This window comes from Cetorhinus maximus, chromosome 9, assembly GCF_964194155.1.
Source record: "Cetorhinus maximus chromosome 9, sCetMax3.hap1.1, whole genome shotgun sequence".
NCBI lineage: Eukaryota > Metazoa > Chordata > Chondrichthyes > Lamniformes > Cetorhinidae > Cetorhinus > Cetorhinus maximus.
This window is the reverse complement of record NC_135887.1, coordinates 117430709-117449175: the sequence shown is the minus strand read 5'-3', so window position 1 is coordinate 117449175 and position 18467 is coordinate 117430709. Positions and strand designations below refer to the sequence as shown.

Genomic DNA, 18467 nt, shown 5'->3' with positions numbered 1-18467 from the left:
AACATTGTTATCCAAATCAACAGGGCCACAAAATTTGAACAAAGCAAACCAGCAAAAGAGAAATACAACTGCAATTTTGGGCTGCATTTCCAGAGTGGGAGATGGTCATACCAGAAAAGGATATAGGTAACGATGAATCATTTTAAGAGGATTAAGTAACTAAGACTATAAAAAAATTCTGTGTGAAATATAGATCTTGAACATTTACTCTAACCTACCAATATCAACTTAGTTTATCTGTATCTTCAAGCCCTATTTTTATCACTTGTCCTTGCGAACTACTGCCACATCTCCAACCTCCCTTTCCTCTCCAAAGTCCTTGAATGTTTGTTCACCTCCCAAGCTTCTGCTAATTTTCCTGGAACTCCAAGTTTGAATCCCTTCAATCAGCTTTCTGCTCTGCAATAGCACCAAAACGGGTTTGTCAACGTCACAAATAGCAACCTATGTGGCTGTGACAAAGGCAAACTATCTCTCCTCGACCTGCCTGCAGCCTTTAACACAGCTGACCATACTATTCTCCTCCAAAACCTCTCCACTGTCATCCAAACAGGTGGGGTTGTACTTGCCTAGTTTCATTTTCATCTAATTAGAGCTAGAGAATCACCATTAATGACTTCGCTTTCCATTCCTGCAGTTATCTCTGGTGTCCTCAAGGGTCTATCCTTGGACTCCTTTTTCTCAACTACATGCTGTGCCGATATCATCTGAAAACATGTCAGTTTTCACACACATGCTAACAACACCCAGCTCTATCCCACCACTAACTCTCTCAAGCCTCCACTGTCTAAATTATCAGATTTATCTGTTGTCCAGCACTGGGGGAGCAGAAATTTCCAATTAAATACTGCCAAGACTATTGTCCTTGGTCCCTGCCACAAACTCCCTCACCACCAATTCTACTCGTCTCTCTGGCAACTGTCAAAATGGGGAACCAGACTGTTCGCAACCTTAGTGCCATATCTGACCCCAAAATGAGCTTGCAACCACATATCCATGCCATCACTGTCCTAATTCCAGCTTCTCAAGGGCAATAAATGCTGGCCTTCCCAGTGATGTACAAATCCCAAAAATGAATATATATATATAAAAAATTACCCATCTACACCCCTACCTCAACTCTTCTGCTGCTGAAACCCTCATTTATGCCTTTATTATATCCTGGCTTGACTATTCTACTCTTGGCTGGCCTCCCACATTTACCTCTGTAAACCTGAAGTCATCGAAAAGTCTGCTGTCCGTGTCCTAACTCATACAAAATGTTGGGTCTATACAAAATTGCATGAAAATTTAGGCTTGGACAGCATCTCCAGGTTTAAGTAAACATATTGCCTTAATGGTCATAGTTAACATAAAGCAATTCAATTTCAACATTAAAAATAAATGTACCATGACAGTTACCTATCAACTTTGCCTTCAGGCTCTTCATTTAGCTCCAGATTAACAAAAAAAAACGAATGCCATAAAATAGCTCACTTCCTAGCTGTATGTGTGTCCTGTGACACTGGGCACTCAAACCCATGGCCAACTCAACTTTGCCGTCCACCTGTTCCTTTTCACTACCTGCAGAGCTTTCTTCCCACCAACTTCCCCAGTCCTTCAGGCACAGCCTGCCTCCCATTCGCTGCCAGCTCCTCCCCATTGTCTCAGGCTAAGACACTCTTCGGAGCCACCATACTTCTGTTGGGAGTAAGGGGAGCAATCCATGTCGATGTCAAAGATATAACATACTGCCCCACACAGATATTTGAGTTGCCTACACAAGCTTGTTCAACATTGGAACCAACACGTCAGCTGATTTCCTAGGCAAGTTCTTTCACTTCAGAAGAAAACAATGAAACTCAAACATCGCAGGGGTCCTATGTTCTGCGATTGAGTTGTTACAAGCTCCTGCTCCAAGATTAGGGCTGCAAACAATGCAACAGACATTTGTTCATCTGAATTAAGTATTTCCTGCCATTTTTATCTGGAAAATACGCTATTTTAATACAGAGAGTTCAGTACATAAAAGCAAACATAAAACACCAGTCAACATCTTCACACAAAATTAATTTTTAAAACCCTCCCAGCAAAACAAGAGGGAAAATTCAGATTATTTTGCTGGTTCCTGGTGTTAATTTAAAATGGATGCACAGCATTAAGCACAACAAAATGCAATATTAATTCACAGCACATGATACTTTGTCTATCGGCCTCTCATTTCCATCAAGTCCAATTTGCTGTTTCAGGCCTAATTTAGCAACTTTCTGACGATATTGCCTCATTGCTTTATTCCAGAGGTTGGCTTACATGAATTGAAATTTATATTATCATTTTCCAAGCAAAAATATGTATGTTCGCAAATAATTTTATAAGCAAGTCATTAACAAGTTTTGTTGGATTAGCATTATGGGCCACTTAGAAAATAGGAGAAACATTAAATATATAGAGTGTTATGGTCCCCAGCTGAGGTTACCCCTGGACAAGCCTGACCCCAGGGTGGAACACAGCTTGTTAGATCTCAACTTTTATTTTTGTTTGTTTAGATACGTGGAGAGGGGTTACTGAACAGAGTCACCAGAGTCAGCTCATGAACTTTTAACAAAGGCATAAAACATTTATTAAACAAAAGGTGAACTATATTACAATACTCCTTCACCCACAACTATACCTTACAACAGATATATACAGAATTGTAAGGACAACACAAGTTACAAAAGCTCTCTTATACTCTAATCCACATTAAGTACACAGTCCATATAAACCAATAGGCGACCTGTGGTCAGACACACCATACTGAAACCAAGTGACAGATGTGACCTCAACCAGGTGCTATGGATCTCTCAGCAACTCCCTCCAGACACTTGTCACACCGTGAGCCAGTCACAATGAACTTCGTCTTTCACATTCGGGTTTCCAGTCTCCACTCTCCAAGAACTCACTTTGGAATCTTCTCCCAAACCAACACCTTCTCTCAGACGCCTTCCACAAGGGGTTACCTCCAGGGTTTCAAAATCTCATGTTCCTCTCCCCTGGGTTACCACATGTGTTCAAGCTATCCTCCACACACTCACTCTCTCTCTGGTTCAGCTATTAACAGTACACCACTGCTTCATATGCCCATAGCAAAGAGTTACAGGCCTTCAGTTGCCTCTTTGGACCTTCTGACTTCTCAAGCCTTTATATCGCTTTGATTCTGCTTCCTGCAGCTTGGAGCTTTAAGCTTGAAACTTGGAGTCTTTCTATGCCCCTCACTCTTAGCTTCACTTACGGCCTTTTCCAGGTTCCTGTCCCTCCTTTGACTAGAAGGTCTGCTTGGGACTTTCTCCTGTTCCACTCCACTGCATTCTTGGGGACTTTCTTCTTTAGCTTGGGACTTGTTGTCTGTTCCCTTTGCTCCAGTTTCTCTCTGGCAGCTACTTTCAACCAACTTTAGCTTGGGATTGGCTATCTGCCCCTTCAAGGTTGCTTCTGCCTGGCAGCTATCTTCAAAATTGAACTCAAAAACGGCTGTTTCTAGATTCTTGTGTGTGTCTGTGGGAGGGACCTGCCTCTCCGGACCCTTTTTTGCGTCAGGCAAATGCCCAGCCTCTCCACTCTTACGTTTGCCTAACTTCTCTTACAGTCATAAACTCTCATTAGAAATGAAGGCACCCTCCAAAGTGAAACCAAAACTCGACTTGACCCTCTCTCAACACACATACAGAAATACAAATCAAACTTAAACATTAAAGCTAAAACTCATTTCTAACACCAACAAATAACACAACCCACTTAAACTCTCTCTACTTCCCAACAAGAGAAATCATTTTGGATAAAAAGTTTGGATAATAACCAAGTCTTTCAGTATACGAAGCAGTTTTATAAATTCCCTGCTCATGCCTAGTTTAAACAGGATCTTTTGCTTTTTGAGGAGGGTGAGTGACAAGCAAGTGACTCAATGACAACTCCAGTGAAAACTACACTGTTGCACCATGTTTACATAATAAAAAAAGCCCTGCTACTGGATTTTAAGGTAAACAATATCTTTTAAAATTACCACAACTTTGGGTCATGTGCTAATGTGCATCAGCACATGAATGCTAAGACTAGGAGGAGAAAGAGATGTCAAATGTCATTCATTTTGAATGTCCATCATAGATGGATTTTAAAAGTGATTATTTGATTGTAGCCTCATTGAAAAGTACCCACAGGTCTAAATGTTTAAAATGAATTGCAATTTTAAAAAACACTGCTAACAGGTTGTCACTCAGTTCCATGGATTGAAGTTTGCAAAGCTAAGTTCCACTGTCTGCTAAATACCTAAATACACAGTTTGGACTTCAAAGTAATTCACTGCTTACAGTACTTTGAGATATGTTAAAGTGGCAAAACTGGTATTAAAAAAAGTATTTAATAAATTTCTCCAGTCCAGAATGTTGGACAAATTTACTTTAAAACCCATTAGATATCTAAACAGTTAACAGTGGGGAAACATTTGGTATGACATTTAGAAGATCAAAAGAAGTGAGAGTGACTGCAGAAGCAATGAATGTTTGGGCAGGGGAAGGCTTCGCTGCTTATTTAAAATCAAGAAAACATCCCATGGGACAAAGATTTAGAATTCCTCTGTAAAATCTCTGTCCAATATATTTACTTCTAAGAGATATACTTCAAAACAATTCATACATTTAGAACTAAATTGGATAGCAACATCAGGTTTTCTTCTCAAGAGGGTGTGAGAAGCATCCAGTTAATCCCACTCCCTTCCTGCTTCCCCACCTCCTTCATAAAAGCTGTCTCCCTACATACAAGGCAAAACCAACAATCAGGCCTGGTGATTTTTCTGAGGGTTCAGTTCTGGTCATCCAAAAATAAGGGAGACATTCTGATCGATTGTGTCAAGGGTCTGTTTTTTTCCTATTTATCCATTCACAGGATGTGGATGTTGTTGGCAAAGCTAGCATTTATTGTTCATCCATAAGATGATGATGGTGAACTACCTTACTGAACACCTACAGGCCAATTCTTATAATTATTTTTGTCACAGTTTGATAAAACTGAGTGGTCTATGTATTTCAGAAGGCAGATAAAAATCAACCACATTGCTGTGGGTCTAAAACCACATGCAGACCAGGCTAGGTAAGGACAGCAGGTTTTCTTCCCCAAAAGGACATTAGTGAAAGGGCTTTTTACAATAAGCCATTAGCTTCACCGTCACCATTACTGATATTAGCTTTTTATAACAAACTTATTTAATTCAATATCAGAAATTGTCATGGTGAGATTTGAACTCACGTTTCTGGATTATTAGTCCAGGTCTGCTGGATTACATAACCACCATGCTACAGTACTTCCAGAAATACTGGAGCAATGTAGGTTTTCCCACAAAGAAAGGAGGTGTAAACTTAGAATTACAAGTCAATCCTCTGCAGCACTGCAAGGATAGGATAAATTGTAACCTTCAGATGACATGGGCTGAAGATGGTCATGTCATAAGGCCAGACTCAGTCCCCACTTTAAAACGCATAGGCCCAGAACTTCCAATCTCCAGGGGGTTGTACCCAAGAGGTACCTCAGAAGGTGTGCTGAAGGAACCACCCTCCACCCAGAAGGCCCACACAAGGATTGAATGGCAATTACCTGGGAAGTTGAAACTTCCGATGGGCAGTTACCCTGCACTGGGAACCATCCTATACTCCAATTTAAAACCCTACGAGTAGTCAGGGGGTTAGGAGGGTATCAGGAGCTGTGGGTCAGCACTATAGTTAACTAGAAATTAGAAGTGGTTTTAATCCTTCTAACATTCCCTGGGTAACTATTCTGTAACTTCCCCCAACACTGCTGCACTGCACTGAAGCCTCAGGAACCCACTGCACTACAGTTTTCTCACCAGGCCCGGAGACAGAAAATTGGGCGAGAAACGGGCAGCTCCCTACTAAAGGTAAGTAAAAAGGAGCAGAGTAGCAACCCAACTGTGATGGTCACTTCTCAAAGGTTCTGGTCCATTATTCCTGACCTCGCTCTTACCATTTAAGTCATAAATTTAACATCCTGGGGGTTACCATTGACCAGAAATAGAACTGGACTAGCCATAAAGGGCCTCTTCTGCATTGTGTGATTCTGTGATATAAATACTGTGGCTACAAAGAGCAGGTTAGAGGCTGGAAATTCTGCAGTGAGTAACTCACTTCCTGACTCCCCTAGGCCTGTTCACCATCAAATCAGGAGTGTGATTTCCACTTGCCTAGATGAATGCAGCTCCAACACAAGAAGCTTGACACCATCCAGGACAAAGCAGCCCACTTGATTGGCACCCTATCCACCATTTTAAACATTCACTCCTCCACCATCGACACACAGTGGACGTAGCATGTACCATCTACAAGATGCACTGCAGCAATTCACCAAGGTCCTTCAACAGCACCTTCCAAACCTGCGATCTCTACCACCTGGAAGGTCAAGGGCAGCAGATGCATGGGAACAGCACAAGGAAGTTCCCCTCCAAGCCACACACCATCCTGACTCGAAAGTATATTGCTGTTCCTTCACTGTGCTTGGGTTAAACTCCTGGAACTCTCTTTCTAAAAGCACTGAGGAGTGTACCTACACCACAGACTGCAGTGGCTCAAGAAGGCAGTTCGCCACCACCTTCTCAAGGGCAATTAGAGGTGGGCAATAAATGCTGGCCTAGCCAGCAGTGCCCACATCCCATGAATGATTTAAAAAAAAAATACAAGCATCCATTTATAATAAACTCTCTGTACAACGTGGCAATGGAAAGGAGTGTCAGGAAGGAGGAACTGTAGGGTCTTTCTAGATTAAGATTGCCAACTCTAATTGGATATATTCCAGAGGTTTCAACACATCATCCCCCACCTCCAACTGGTCAAATAGCCTTTCCCCAACCCTCATCTCCAATATTTCATAGAATAGAATGATAGAATGTCCTTTACCTGTGCTGTAACCATTTGGCCTACGCGGTCTCTCTGCAAGAGCAATCTAGCCAGTCCCATTCCTCCCTGCACGTCTCCTGCAATCTCTTTCCCCTGAGGTGGCTATCCAATTCCCTTATTGAAGTCACGATAAAACAGTCTCTACCACCCTTTCAGCCAATATATTCCAGGTCGTACCCATTGTGCAAAGCTTTCTTTCCTCATGCCACCACTGGTTCTTTTGTCAATCACTTAAAATCTCAATCCTTCAGCCAATGTGGCCAATTTCTCCCTATCTATTCTGTCTAGATGCCCTGTGATTCTGAACACCTCTATCAAACTCCTCTCAATCGTCTTTTCTCAAAGAACAACGCACGCTTCTCCAATCTATCCACATAACTGAAGTCCCTCATCCCTGGAAGCATTCTCATATTTGTAACCAACAGAAAAAAGTGTTCAAGCAAATTTAATCTATTTTTAATGCTCCTTATAGCTTTTCCTCACAGGTGCCAGCTGACTCAGTTGGTAACTGTGGTGTAAGGGTGTTCGGCATTTAAGGGTTAATGTGGGACTGAAGAACAGTACCACCCAGAGTATGATGTAGAGGCACACATGACAGTAGACAGGTGGCAGAGGGAGAGTCTGAGAGAAGTCAGCATAATGGTAGCACCTAGATAAGGCTATAGCTTGGAGATACGTATATGGTTGTGCACACGGCAATAAACAGTTTATGCTCAATCACACAAGCCTCCAGACCACTTAGTGAGATACTGAACAACCTTTCAACATGGTGGCAGCGGTGGGACAGACCCTGAAATCCCAAGGCAGCTAATGAACAAAGTCATAACCTCAAAGAAGCTGGAGAAGGAACCCAGAATCTCAAGGCTACAAAAACTAAAGAAACTGTAGCCTGACCTGAGTGAAGTGCACCTGAACCAAAGACACAGCTGGAGATCACCTAACAAGAAGCTCCATTGCAGACGTGGAGGGTGAAGAGCAGAAGAAAAATCCATGATGCAGCTAAAGGACAGAGCACAAAGATGACCACTGCCAAACCTGATCAAACAGAGTTTAAAGGACTTAACCAGATCACAAAGGGTGAGCAAAGTTCATGAAAAGGCTGAACTTTCCTTTTAAAAATAACCAGGGCACTAATCAGGTAGAACATGCTGAGTGTTTAACCAGGGTGGCTGGAAGAATGCTGCAGCTGAGTCCAAAGTTGGTGCCATACCATGTGGCAGCTGAGCTTGAAGGAATGAAAAAGGTTTTTAAAATGGCAGCCAGATCCTAATGCGTTATCAGGTTTTCAAGCTTAAAAAACAAAGCACCTGGCCCAAAGACTTGTTTGAAGATTTCCTGCAAATTTGATTTGTTTAAAGAATCAGGCCCGTGATCGCAGCAGGAGCCTGCAGAAACCCGACAAGCACAGGAAGAGAGAACTGCTGCAGCTGTGCCATTTTGAAAGAAAAAAATTAAGCCTACTCTCCTGCTCTTAAAAACAGCCAAGGGGCATCAATTAAAACTACCAGACCAATGAGTTCATGCAAGGGCCAAATGAGATGCAAAATTGGGAGTCAGATTATAGACGTGCAAAGTTGACTCCATACCAAGTGGCAACTGAGCCCGAATGAATGAAAAAAGTTTTTAAAACGGCAGGCAGTAGGAAATCGGAGGAAGTGCAAGTTAATACATTCTTGTACTTACTTGGTAAATTTGCCAACAATGTAATCATAAGACAAGGTATGGGTGAATCGTCAATCACATTAGGTGAGATATTAAAAGTTTTTGACAATAATTTTAAACTCCAAGTGGTGAAGAGTGCAGACCTTTAAAAAAGTCTGAAACACACCCAATAGAGTGGCAAAAGGAAAAGGAGACCCCGCAGTAAGGAAGACAATACTCAAGCAAAACACAAGGTGGTCACAGACCTTGTCAGTGCAATGAAGTGCATGAGTCAAAGCGTTCAGTGCAGAGGATAGAGGGTGAGAAGCAGCTGAAAAGCTTATAAAGCTTTTTCTAAATGCTGAGAGTGCTCATACTGCAACAGCAGGTGGCAGTGCAGAGAGAGCAGATGGCTGTGAATGAAGGAAAGTTATCTGACGTAACTCAAACAACAAAACCTGCAAAAGGAAAATGAAGCTATTCCACAAGAAAATGTTTGTATCAAAGACGAATTGGAAGAACTCAACCAGAAGTACAGCTAGGCACAACAGCAGGCAGAAAAGGTACTCAAAGAAATCGCTGCCCTGAAAGCCTCTGAGGAATCAATTCATGCCCATGGAAAGACATGGAGCTAAAATAGATATTGAATACTACTTCAGAAAAAGCTGCATTGGAACTACCAGCAGCAGCAAAGCAGTAAACTAAAGTGCAGCATGAGGTCAACAAGGAAATAAACAGTTGAAAGAAAAGCTAATTATTCTTTAAGATCGAATGCAAATAGAGCACATAACCCTTCAGCAGCATGCAGAAATGAAGACCATCTTGAACAACAGAATGGAAAAACAGCAAAACAAAGTCGAGCAGATTCTGTTGAATTACAAGAAAACTCAAATCAATATGAAGCAATTGAGCTTCGCAAAGAAAAGTCTAACCTGTTGAAGGACCTTCTCATGCTACAAGTATCCCTCAGGTCAAAGTTTATTCCTCTGGAAAATTATGAAGAGAAGCAAAATGAATTTGTCATTCTGAGCGAACTGAAGAACCAGTTGGCAGAGAAGAGTCAGCAATGTTCGATATTCCAGGAGGAAGCCAAGAGGTACAAGAAAGAGGCTGAAGAGCTGAAGAATCAGCTGAATGGAAAAGAGGAGGCATTGAAAAGAAAATCTGTAGAGCTTTCCAAGCTGCAAGCAGATAATGAAGCCACATAACTTGTTTCCGTCCTGTAATCATGCTAAGACTTTACCGGAGACAGACCTAGCCAACAGTGAAACCAAAAATGAAGGACAAGGATGAAGCTCTGCTGCAGGCAGAGAAAGAAAAAACAGAAATAAAATCCGGAAATGTAAAACCGACGCTGAAGATCAAGGAACTAGGAGGAAAAGTACTGGATGCTTTAAACTTACTGAGAACAAATGAGTTGTTGAAAAATGACATGGCTGAAATGAAAATCAAGAACCTAGAATGTCAAGAAAAAGTTAACAGTGGAAAGAGAAAGTAGAAGCTCTCACAAAGGAGCTTGAAGAGTTTCAGAAACAGCTAGCAGAAGTAAAATTACAAAATGTGAGCTTGAAGGAATTACTGATGAATCAGAAGTTGGTTGAATGCAGAATTAAAAACCAAAACTGATGAAATGTTGGAACTTCATCGTGAAACACCAAAATTCCTGAACTTCGATCCAACATGAAGAACATGAAAAAATGAGATGTGTGGTTTGGAAGAGCAATTCCAGACTTCAAAAGCAGACAATGAAAATTCTAAGAAACAGATAAAGAATCTAATGAGTGAATTGGAAAGCTCTAAGGAGCAGTCAGGGACCATGGAAGAAAAACTCCAAAAGGAACTGAATGCCCGATGAAGATGTTAAGCTTGTATAAGGATTCTACAGATAACTCAGAAACAAAGACAACTGAACTCACCAGGGTAGTGGCTGAACTTAATGAAAAGATTGAAAAGCTTGAAAAAAGTACAGGAAAATAAGAGTAAACAAATATTTGGCTGAAATTGTGAAACAAGTGGAAATGAAGGTCCCATTTTTGAAATGTCAACTTCCAGGAAGAACATGGCAGTCCCCACCACAAAAGAAAACCTGAGTCCACTCTGAACAAATGGAGCAAAAATTTCCTCCAAAAGGAACGGGATAAGACAATGCTATCCGATCAAAAAGGACGAATTGTCAACAAAGAAAAGCATAACACTAAAGAGTGCAAGGAGCAAACCAATTGTTGAAACCCAAATATTTGAAACACCAAGTACTACAATTTCCAAACCAAGACAGTCAGCCCAAAGCAACTGAAACTACTACTCCTTCCAATGGGAAGGGAATGAGATCTGGAAGAGTCATAAAGCTTCCAGACCATCTGCATTTGTAATGTCAGAGACTGGAGGAGGGGAGAAGGGGCAGGATGTAAAGAAAGACTACACTGTTAATATGTTGGGTAAATACTTGTGGGGAGGTGTTGAAAAAGGTTGTTCAGCGCAGCAAGGGTTAAAGTGGGACTAGAAAACTGTACCGCCCACAATGATGTAGAGACACACACAACAGTAGACATGATGCAGAGTGGTGTAGAAAGAGTTTGAAAGTCAGCATAATGATAGGTAGGGCTATCCCTTAAGAGATATGCATATAATTGTGTTAACAATGAACAGTCTATGTTCAACCACATAAGCCTCCAGACCTCTTAGTGAGACACCAAACAACCTTGCAATGGTAATGCGCTCACCTCAAGAGTCAGAAAATTGCAGATTTAAGTCCCATTCCAAGACTTGAGCATTAAAAAAAATCAAGGCAGGCACTCCAGTACTAAGGGAGTGCTGCACTGCCAGAGGTGCCTTCTTTCCCATGAGACATCACAGGGAGGTAGTGGTGTAGTGGTAATGCCACTGGACTAGTAAAACAGAGGCCAAGGCTGTTGCACCATGGCAGCTGGTAGAATTTAAATTCAATGAATTAAATTAACAAAGAGACTGGAATTGGAGCTGGACTCAGGAACAGTGGCCATGAAACTATTGTCGATTGCCATAAAACCCATCTGGTTCCCTAATGCCCTTTACAGAATGAATAAAAACAGAAAAAGCATTTGGAGTCTGTATGATTCTTCCTGCTTTAGGGAGGGAAATCTGCCATCCTTACCCAGTCTGGCCCACATGTGACTCTTAACTGCCCCCTCAAATGGCCTAGCAAGCCACTCAGTTGTAGCAAGTAGGGATGGGCAACATATGCTGGCTGACCTTGCCTACAACACCCACATTCCATGAATGAATTTTTAAAAAGGCCCTGTTTGCCCTCCCAGTGGCACAAACGATTGAACTACTTCAAAGGGCAGAGGAGTTATACCTGATGTCCAGGTTAATACTTATCCCTCAATCAACATCACAAAATAGAATACGCATGTTAATGTTATCTCATTGCTGCTTGTGGGAGCTTGCTGAGCACAAATCGGTTGCTGCTTTTCCTACAAGAGTGACTACACTTCAAAAGTACTTCATTAAATGCCGAGCACTTTGAAACGTCTGGTGGTAGTAAAAGATGCTATAAAAATTAAATTCCTGGAGGTTTGGCAAACCTCCATGGCCTAGTAGGATGAATTAAGATGGGCTGAATTGCCTTGCTCGGTTATGCTGTGAGTGAAGTTGCTGTGCCTCTATCCACCAGGTTGGCCGGGGCGGTTGAAGGTTCTTGTGTTTACAATCACCCTCCATCTTCGCCTTTGGTTTGGTGGGTTTGCTGGAGTCGGGCGCACTGACCTATGATGTAGTCGAGGGACGGCACCCCAGTTGAGAGCAGCAGCTGCCCGTTACGCAGCGACGGCCGGGTCCCACGCGCTAATGCCCGTTGGCTCCGCGCCCTCCGCTGGAAACTCGTGCTGGCACACACCGCCATCTTCCCACGGCCAGCGGCCGTGTTGCACCATGGATAAAAGACAAAGGGGGGGCGCGGTTAATACGGAAGCGTGGCAAGCGACCACCAATCAACAGCGACCTTCGGAGTGCCATCCAATCAGGGACACCGTTCCTCACCATTAAGGCCAGAAACACATAATAGCTTATTTCTGATTGGCTCCCCCTCCCCTTACCCTCCCCCGCTGCGTACCAACAGTGTCTTTGAGAGAGCGTGCGGTTGACATTGTTAAAGCGATGAGTTTATCTTCCGTTTAGGAAGAGAAGGTACAGATTTGTCCTTTCTTATTTTGGTAACTGATGGTATTGTTTTATACGTAATTCTTTCATAAGAGTTAGACGTTAAAGACGCCGGAACTCAAAGTTTGTCAAACGGTTACGAACTGTCAGCAGAGGCTGTTTAACCAAATGCGCATGCGTTATTTTGCAGCTGCTTCTCCTGAGTGTCGCCATCAGAAACTACAAACCCCAGAAGTGTATTTAGGGGATGCATAGGGAATGGTAGGAGTGAGATTTAGGTTCAGTAGAAAATGTATGGTTAACTGTAAATGTATTTCAAAAGTAAGAGCAACCACCTGATTATTATTATTTAGCTAATCGTATCCAAAAGGGGAAAAAAAACCCCCATGGAAATGAAGGGTACCAGTAAAACTTGCCTGAATTAGTCTTATATTCCTTAAAATGGAACTCCAGGATTATTGGTGCCAGTATTACTGATTTTTACTGTGATTTCACAATTTTGAACTCGTTTTTCCTTCTGGGTAGAGAATCACTTGCAATGGTAAAAGCAAAATACTGCTGATGTAGGAAATCTGAAACAAAAACAGAAAATGCTGGAAAAACTCAGCAGGCCTAATAGCATCTGTGGAGAGAAAAACAGAGTTAATGTTTTGAGTCCATATGGCTCTTCTCCAGAAGCTGTTAGACCTGCTGAGTTTTTCCAGCATTTTCTGTTTTTGAATCACTTGCAATGGCTTCTCTTGCCTTTCCTGCACTGTTATTCCTGGTGTCCCCCAAGGATCTTTCCTTGCCACCCCCCATTTCTCATCTACATGCTGCCCCTTGGCAACATCATCTGAAATCACAGTGTGAATTTTCACATGTACACTGACAACACCCTGCTGTGCCTCACCACCACCTCTCTTGACTCCTTCATTGTCGTTAAATCATCAGACTGCTTATCCAGCATCAGTACTAGATGAAGAGAAATTTCTGCCAATGAAACATTGGAAAGGCTGAAGCCATTGTCTTCAGTGCCCACTAAAAATTTGGCAACTGTCTGAGGCTCAAAAGGACTGTTAGCAACATTCCACCTGAGTTGAGCTTCCAACTTCATAATTGCACCATCAACACCATAATTGAACCAGACCATCTAATTCCACCTCTGTAACATCTCTGACCCTGACCCTGTCTCAGTTACTCTGCTACTGAAACCCTTAGCCATGCCTTTTTAAACTCTGGACTTGACTATTCTAATCAGCTCCTGGCTGGCGTACCACATTATACTCTCTTTAAACTAGAGGTCATCCTAAACTCTGCTGTCCATGGCCTATTTGCCCAAAGTTTACTCATCATTCCTGTGCTTGGTGAGCTAAATGGGATTGCAGTCAAGCCTTGATTTCAAAATTATCATTTTTTTCTTTTCAAGTCATCCCACCCTGTCTCTGAAATCTCCACTAGCCGCACAACCCTCTGAGATATCTGTGACCATCTAATTCTGCCCTCTTGAGTATGCCTGATTTTAATTGCTCCACGAATGGTAAAGCAGCCTTCAGCCTATGGGCCCTAAACTCTTGAGTTCCCTCCCTAACCCTTTCCAGCTCTCTACCTCTAATAAAAGCAAGGTGCTGTAAAAACGCAGCAGGTCTGGCAGCATTGGTCGAGAGAGAAACAGAGTTAACATTTCAAGTCCAATATGACTTTTCTTCAGAACTGATTGGACTATTGGATTTGAAACATTTACTCTGTTTCTTTCTCCACAGATGCTGCCAGAACTGCTGAATTTTTCTAGCATTTTCTGTTTTTATTTCAGACCGCCAGCATCCGCAGTATTTTGCTTTTCCTCTACCTCTGTTTCCTCCTTTAAGACTCTCTTACCTCTTTGACCAACCTTTTAGCCTTCTGCCTTATTGCCACATGTGGCTCAGTGCCAGGTTTTGCTTTATAATGCTCTTGTGAAGTACCTTTGGATGTTTTAGTGCAGTAAAGGATCTACACAAATGCAATTTGTTGTTGTATAGATTGAAAGTGCATTTAAATATGATTGGCATAAGAACAGAAAGTGTTGGAAACACACTGCAGTTCAGGCAGCATCTAAGAAGAGACAAGTAGAATTAATGCTTTAGGTCGGTGACCTTTCATCAGCGTTCCGTTTGGATTGCGTTAATCAGAAGTCGTTTTAACCAACTAGGCTTATGCAGCATATATTCCAAGCACAATTAAACTGATAGAATTGCATAACAGAGTTTGCAAATCCTATTTTAAGAATAGTTGGAGTTGTGTCGCGCTGACTTCAAGCCCATTTATGCAATTGAAGTTATATTTAATATAAGAATTTCCTATATCAAGCCACACGGTATAAACATTGAGTTTAATTAATCCAAAGGTAGCCTTTTTATTCCAACTTGTTAATTTACTTTTAGTACTAAAAGATACATAGTGTAAACTTGCTGAAAATAGCCCAGAGTAAAACTTGAGCATGAGAATATATTTCAAACACTATAGGGGTGAAATTTCATATCTCCAATTGCACAAACAGGCAGCAGTGAATTAACAGCTTGCTTTACATGCCAATCAACTCCTCCTTCCATTGAGGTCAATAGAATTTTTGTTAACTAATGTACTTTTATACAGCTGAAGTATGTTCCTTGTGATTAGATTCATAGATTTTCTTATGTGTTGTAAGATTCTATCGCCTGCCATTCTTGCATTGGCTCTTTGAAAGAGCTATCTCAACTTAGGCCCATGCCTCAGCTTTTTGTTCCACATTCTGCAAATTATCTCTCTTCAAGTGCAAGCCCAGTTGCCTTTTGAAAGTTCCTATTTGCAGTCTTTCAGGTAGCATGTTCCAGATCACAACAACCTTCTGAGTGAAATAATTTCTCCTCATTTCCATTCTAATTCTTTTACCACTTATTAAATCTGTGACCTCTGGTTACTGACTCATTTTTTAGAGGAAACAGTTTCTCCCTCATAATTTTGAATACCTCTGGTAGGCCTCCCTTGAATCTTCTCTACTGTAAGAACAGTCCCAGCTTCTCCAATTTAACCACATAACTGAAAGCTCTTATTCCTGGCAAACCTTCTCTGTACTCTCTCCAAGATCCTTACGTCCATCCTAAAGTCTGGTGTCCAGAATTGTACACAATATTCCAGCTGAGGCCTAACCATTCATTAGTACAGATTTAGCGTGACTGACTTGTTTTTGTATTCAATACCCTTTTTATAAAGGCAATTATCCCATGCATTTCTTAACTGTCTTTTGGACTTTCTCTGCAAATCCTTCAAAGATTTGTAAATGTACTCCCCAGGCCTCTGGTCTTGCAACCCCACAAAATAGTACCAGTTAGAATATACTGCTTCTCCATATGGTTTCTCCCAAAGTGTGTCACTTCACATTTACCTGCATTAAATTGCATCTGCAATGCTTCTGCCCATTTCACCTATGACCTATGTCCTCCTGAAGTCTGCTACTATCCTGCTCATTATTTATTATGTTGCCAGTTGTACAAACTTCAACATTGTACTCCCTTTACCCAAGTCCAGGTCAATTACATATAACAAGAAAAACAATGGTCCTAATGCTGACCTCTTGGGGATCTCAGTGAATACATCTTTTCAGGCAGAAAAATCCCTTGGCCAACTACATACCATCTCATTAACATCATGTGCTTCTATCTTCTAAATAAGTCTGTTGTGAGATATTTTATCAACTACCCCTTTGAAAGCTCTTCTTGAAACATGCGCAACACCTCTCTCTGTTACTTCATCAAAGAAGTAACACTGGTGAAGAATATTTTTCACTTCTCCATTATAAGGCATATGCTTTTTTATTAGAAGGTTCTGCAGTATTGCTCCTGATATTTCCATTTTATGTCTTATGTCATGTATTAAGACATTTACAATAGCCAGGACCTTATTACAACATTCAAAATACAGTTTTCATAAAATTTTGTCGTGGAATATGTTTTAAAATATATATCATTTTTTTATACCACATGAGAATTGATCTACTTCAGCACAACAGTATGATCGAGTTATGCTTGGTCATGAGAGAATAAAAACCATTCCATTTCCTCAGCAATTTATTTTCTCTTTCTACTTGCCAAAAATATCACCTGCAGTTTATTTTCACCACGTGCCTATATGTTACAAAGGAATGATGAAATACTTTTCAAAATAACTGACATTAAAATACATGTTTTTGGAGTAGAGTGGATGCTTAGTACCAGGATCGTTTAAAAAGTACTTGAGCTTTTGAATGCTTTTTAAACCTTAAGCGTGATAAAATACTCTCCACTTGCCTGTTAGTGCAGCTGCAACAACACCCAAGCACCTGAACACCATCCAGGACAAAGGAGTCCACATGATCAGCAGCTCAACTGCCACCTTAAATATCCACACCCTCCACTACCTGTGCACCCTGACTGTAGTGTGTACCATTTACAGGATGCAGTGCAGCAACTTGCCAGTGCTTCTTTGGCAGCTCTTCCAGAATCCATGGCCTCCACTACCTCAAAGGACAAGGGCATCAGGCACATGTAAAATCACCACCTCCAAGTTCCCCTCCAAGCCATACGCCATCCTTCGTTGGTCATATATCATCATTCCATCATTGTCGCTGGGTCAAAATCCTGGAATTTCTCTCCCTCCCCCACCATAACAGTATTGGTAGAGCACCTTCACCACACGGGCTGCAGCAGTTCAATTATAAGGTCCACCACCATCTTCTCAAGCAATAAAATCCACCTTGCCAGTGGCATCCACCTCCTGAGAATGAATATCTAAAAAGAATACACACATTCCATCTCTGTTGTGGCACCTTTTATGAGAGATAATTGCATTAAGGATGTGCCTTGGGACATTTTATTGCATTAAAACATTAGATAAATATGAGTTGTTGTAGCAAACGGTTGATGTTCTGGTAATTATTACCAGTGAAAGCTGTATTATTATTTGTTCCTTTGAATTTGTTTTGGAAATAATTTTGTGTCCACAACGGTGTACTTGCAACAAAAACCTCAGCTATGTCACCACCTCAGAAGGTATTGCCTATGGAGTCTCCCCTTTGAGAACCAGGATGGACTGCATAGCCTCGCCATTGCCTGGTGCATTGAGTTTCTTTTTTTATGTATTAAATATTGCAACTGAAATATCTGTAGTTTGTTATGAGAATATTTCAGAGGTTTACTGCCATGATTCAGAAACACTTCATATTAAAAATATAAATTAACATGCATGTAATTTGTTTCAATCTTGTTATCATTAGCCACTGAATCTCAGAAACATCAAACAACTGGGAAATACGGAACTGGTAAGTAAGCTGAATATGCCATTATTTAAAATTAGCTGTTTCTGTTGCCAACTGTTACTGCTTACGATTTGAGAATTTTGGATTGGAACGTGAAATTGATTCATTTTGGTAGGACGAACATGGAGAGACAATATAAAATAAGGGGTACAACTCTAAAGGGTGTGCAGGAGCAGAGGGACCTGCGTGTATATGTGCATAAGTCATTAAAGGTGGCAGGACAGGTAGAGAGATCAGTTGATAAAGCATACAGTATCCTAGGCTTTATTAATATGGGCATAGAGTACAAGAGCAAGGAGGTTATGTTGAACTTGTATAGGACATTAGTTACATCTCATCTGGAGTATTGTGTACAGTTCTGGGTGCCACACTTTAGGAAAGATGTGAACGCATTAGAGAGAGTGCAGAAGAGGTTTACAAAACTGGTTCCGGGGATGAGAAACTTCAGTTATGAAGATAGATTGGAAAAGTTGGGACTGTTCTCC

General features: G+C 41.3%; 2 protein-coding genes across 5 annotated transcripts in view; one reads left to right on the top strand and one right to left on the bottom strand.

The window, feature by feature from the left end:
- elp4 (elongator acetyltransferase complex subunit 4) overlaps nucleotides 1–12469 on the bottom strand; it is a 307678-nt gene extending 295209 nt beyond the window's left edge. For 3 of the 4 annotated variants that reach the window (XM_078549418.1, XM_078549419.1, XM_078549420.1), the window contains exon 1: nucleotides 12300–12469. In XM_078549418.1, coding sequence (XP_078405544.1) covers nucleotides 12300–12435 — 136 coding nt within the window. In that variant the 5' untranslated portion in view covers nucleotides 12436–12469. Of the gene's footprint in view, nucleotides 1–9487; nucleotides 9511–12299 lie in introns of those variants that run through there. The other variant, XM_078549421.1, reaches the window with a different exon arrangement.
- Nucleotides 12470–12622: 153 nt separating this feature from the next.
- Nucleotides 12623–18467, top strand: part of immp1l (inner mitochondrial membrane peptidase subunit 1) — a 152309-nt gene continuing 146464 nt past the window's right edge. The window contains exons 1-2 of the mRNA XM_078549414.1: nucleotides 12623–12719; nucleotides 17941–17985. The gene's annotated coding sequence lies outside the window, so the exon portion shown is untranslated. The remainder of the gene's footprint in view (nucleotides 12720–17940; nucleotides 17986–18467) is intronic.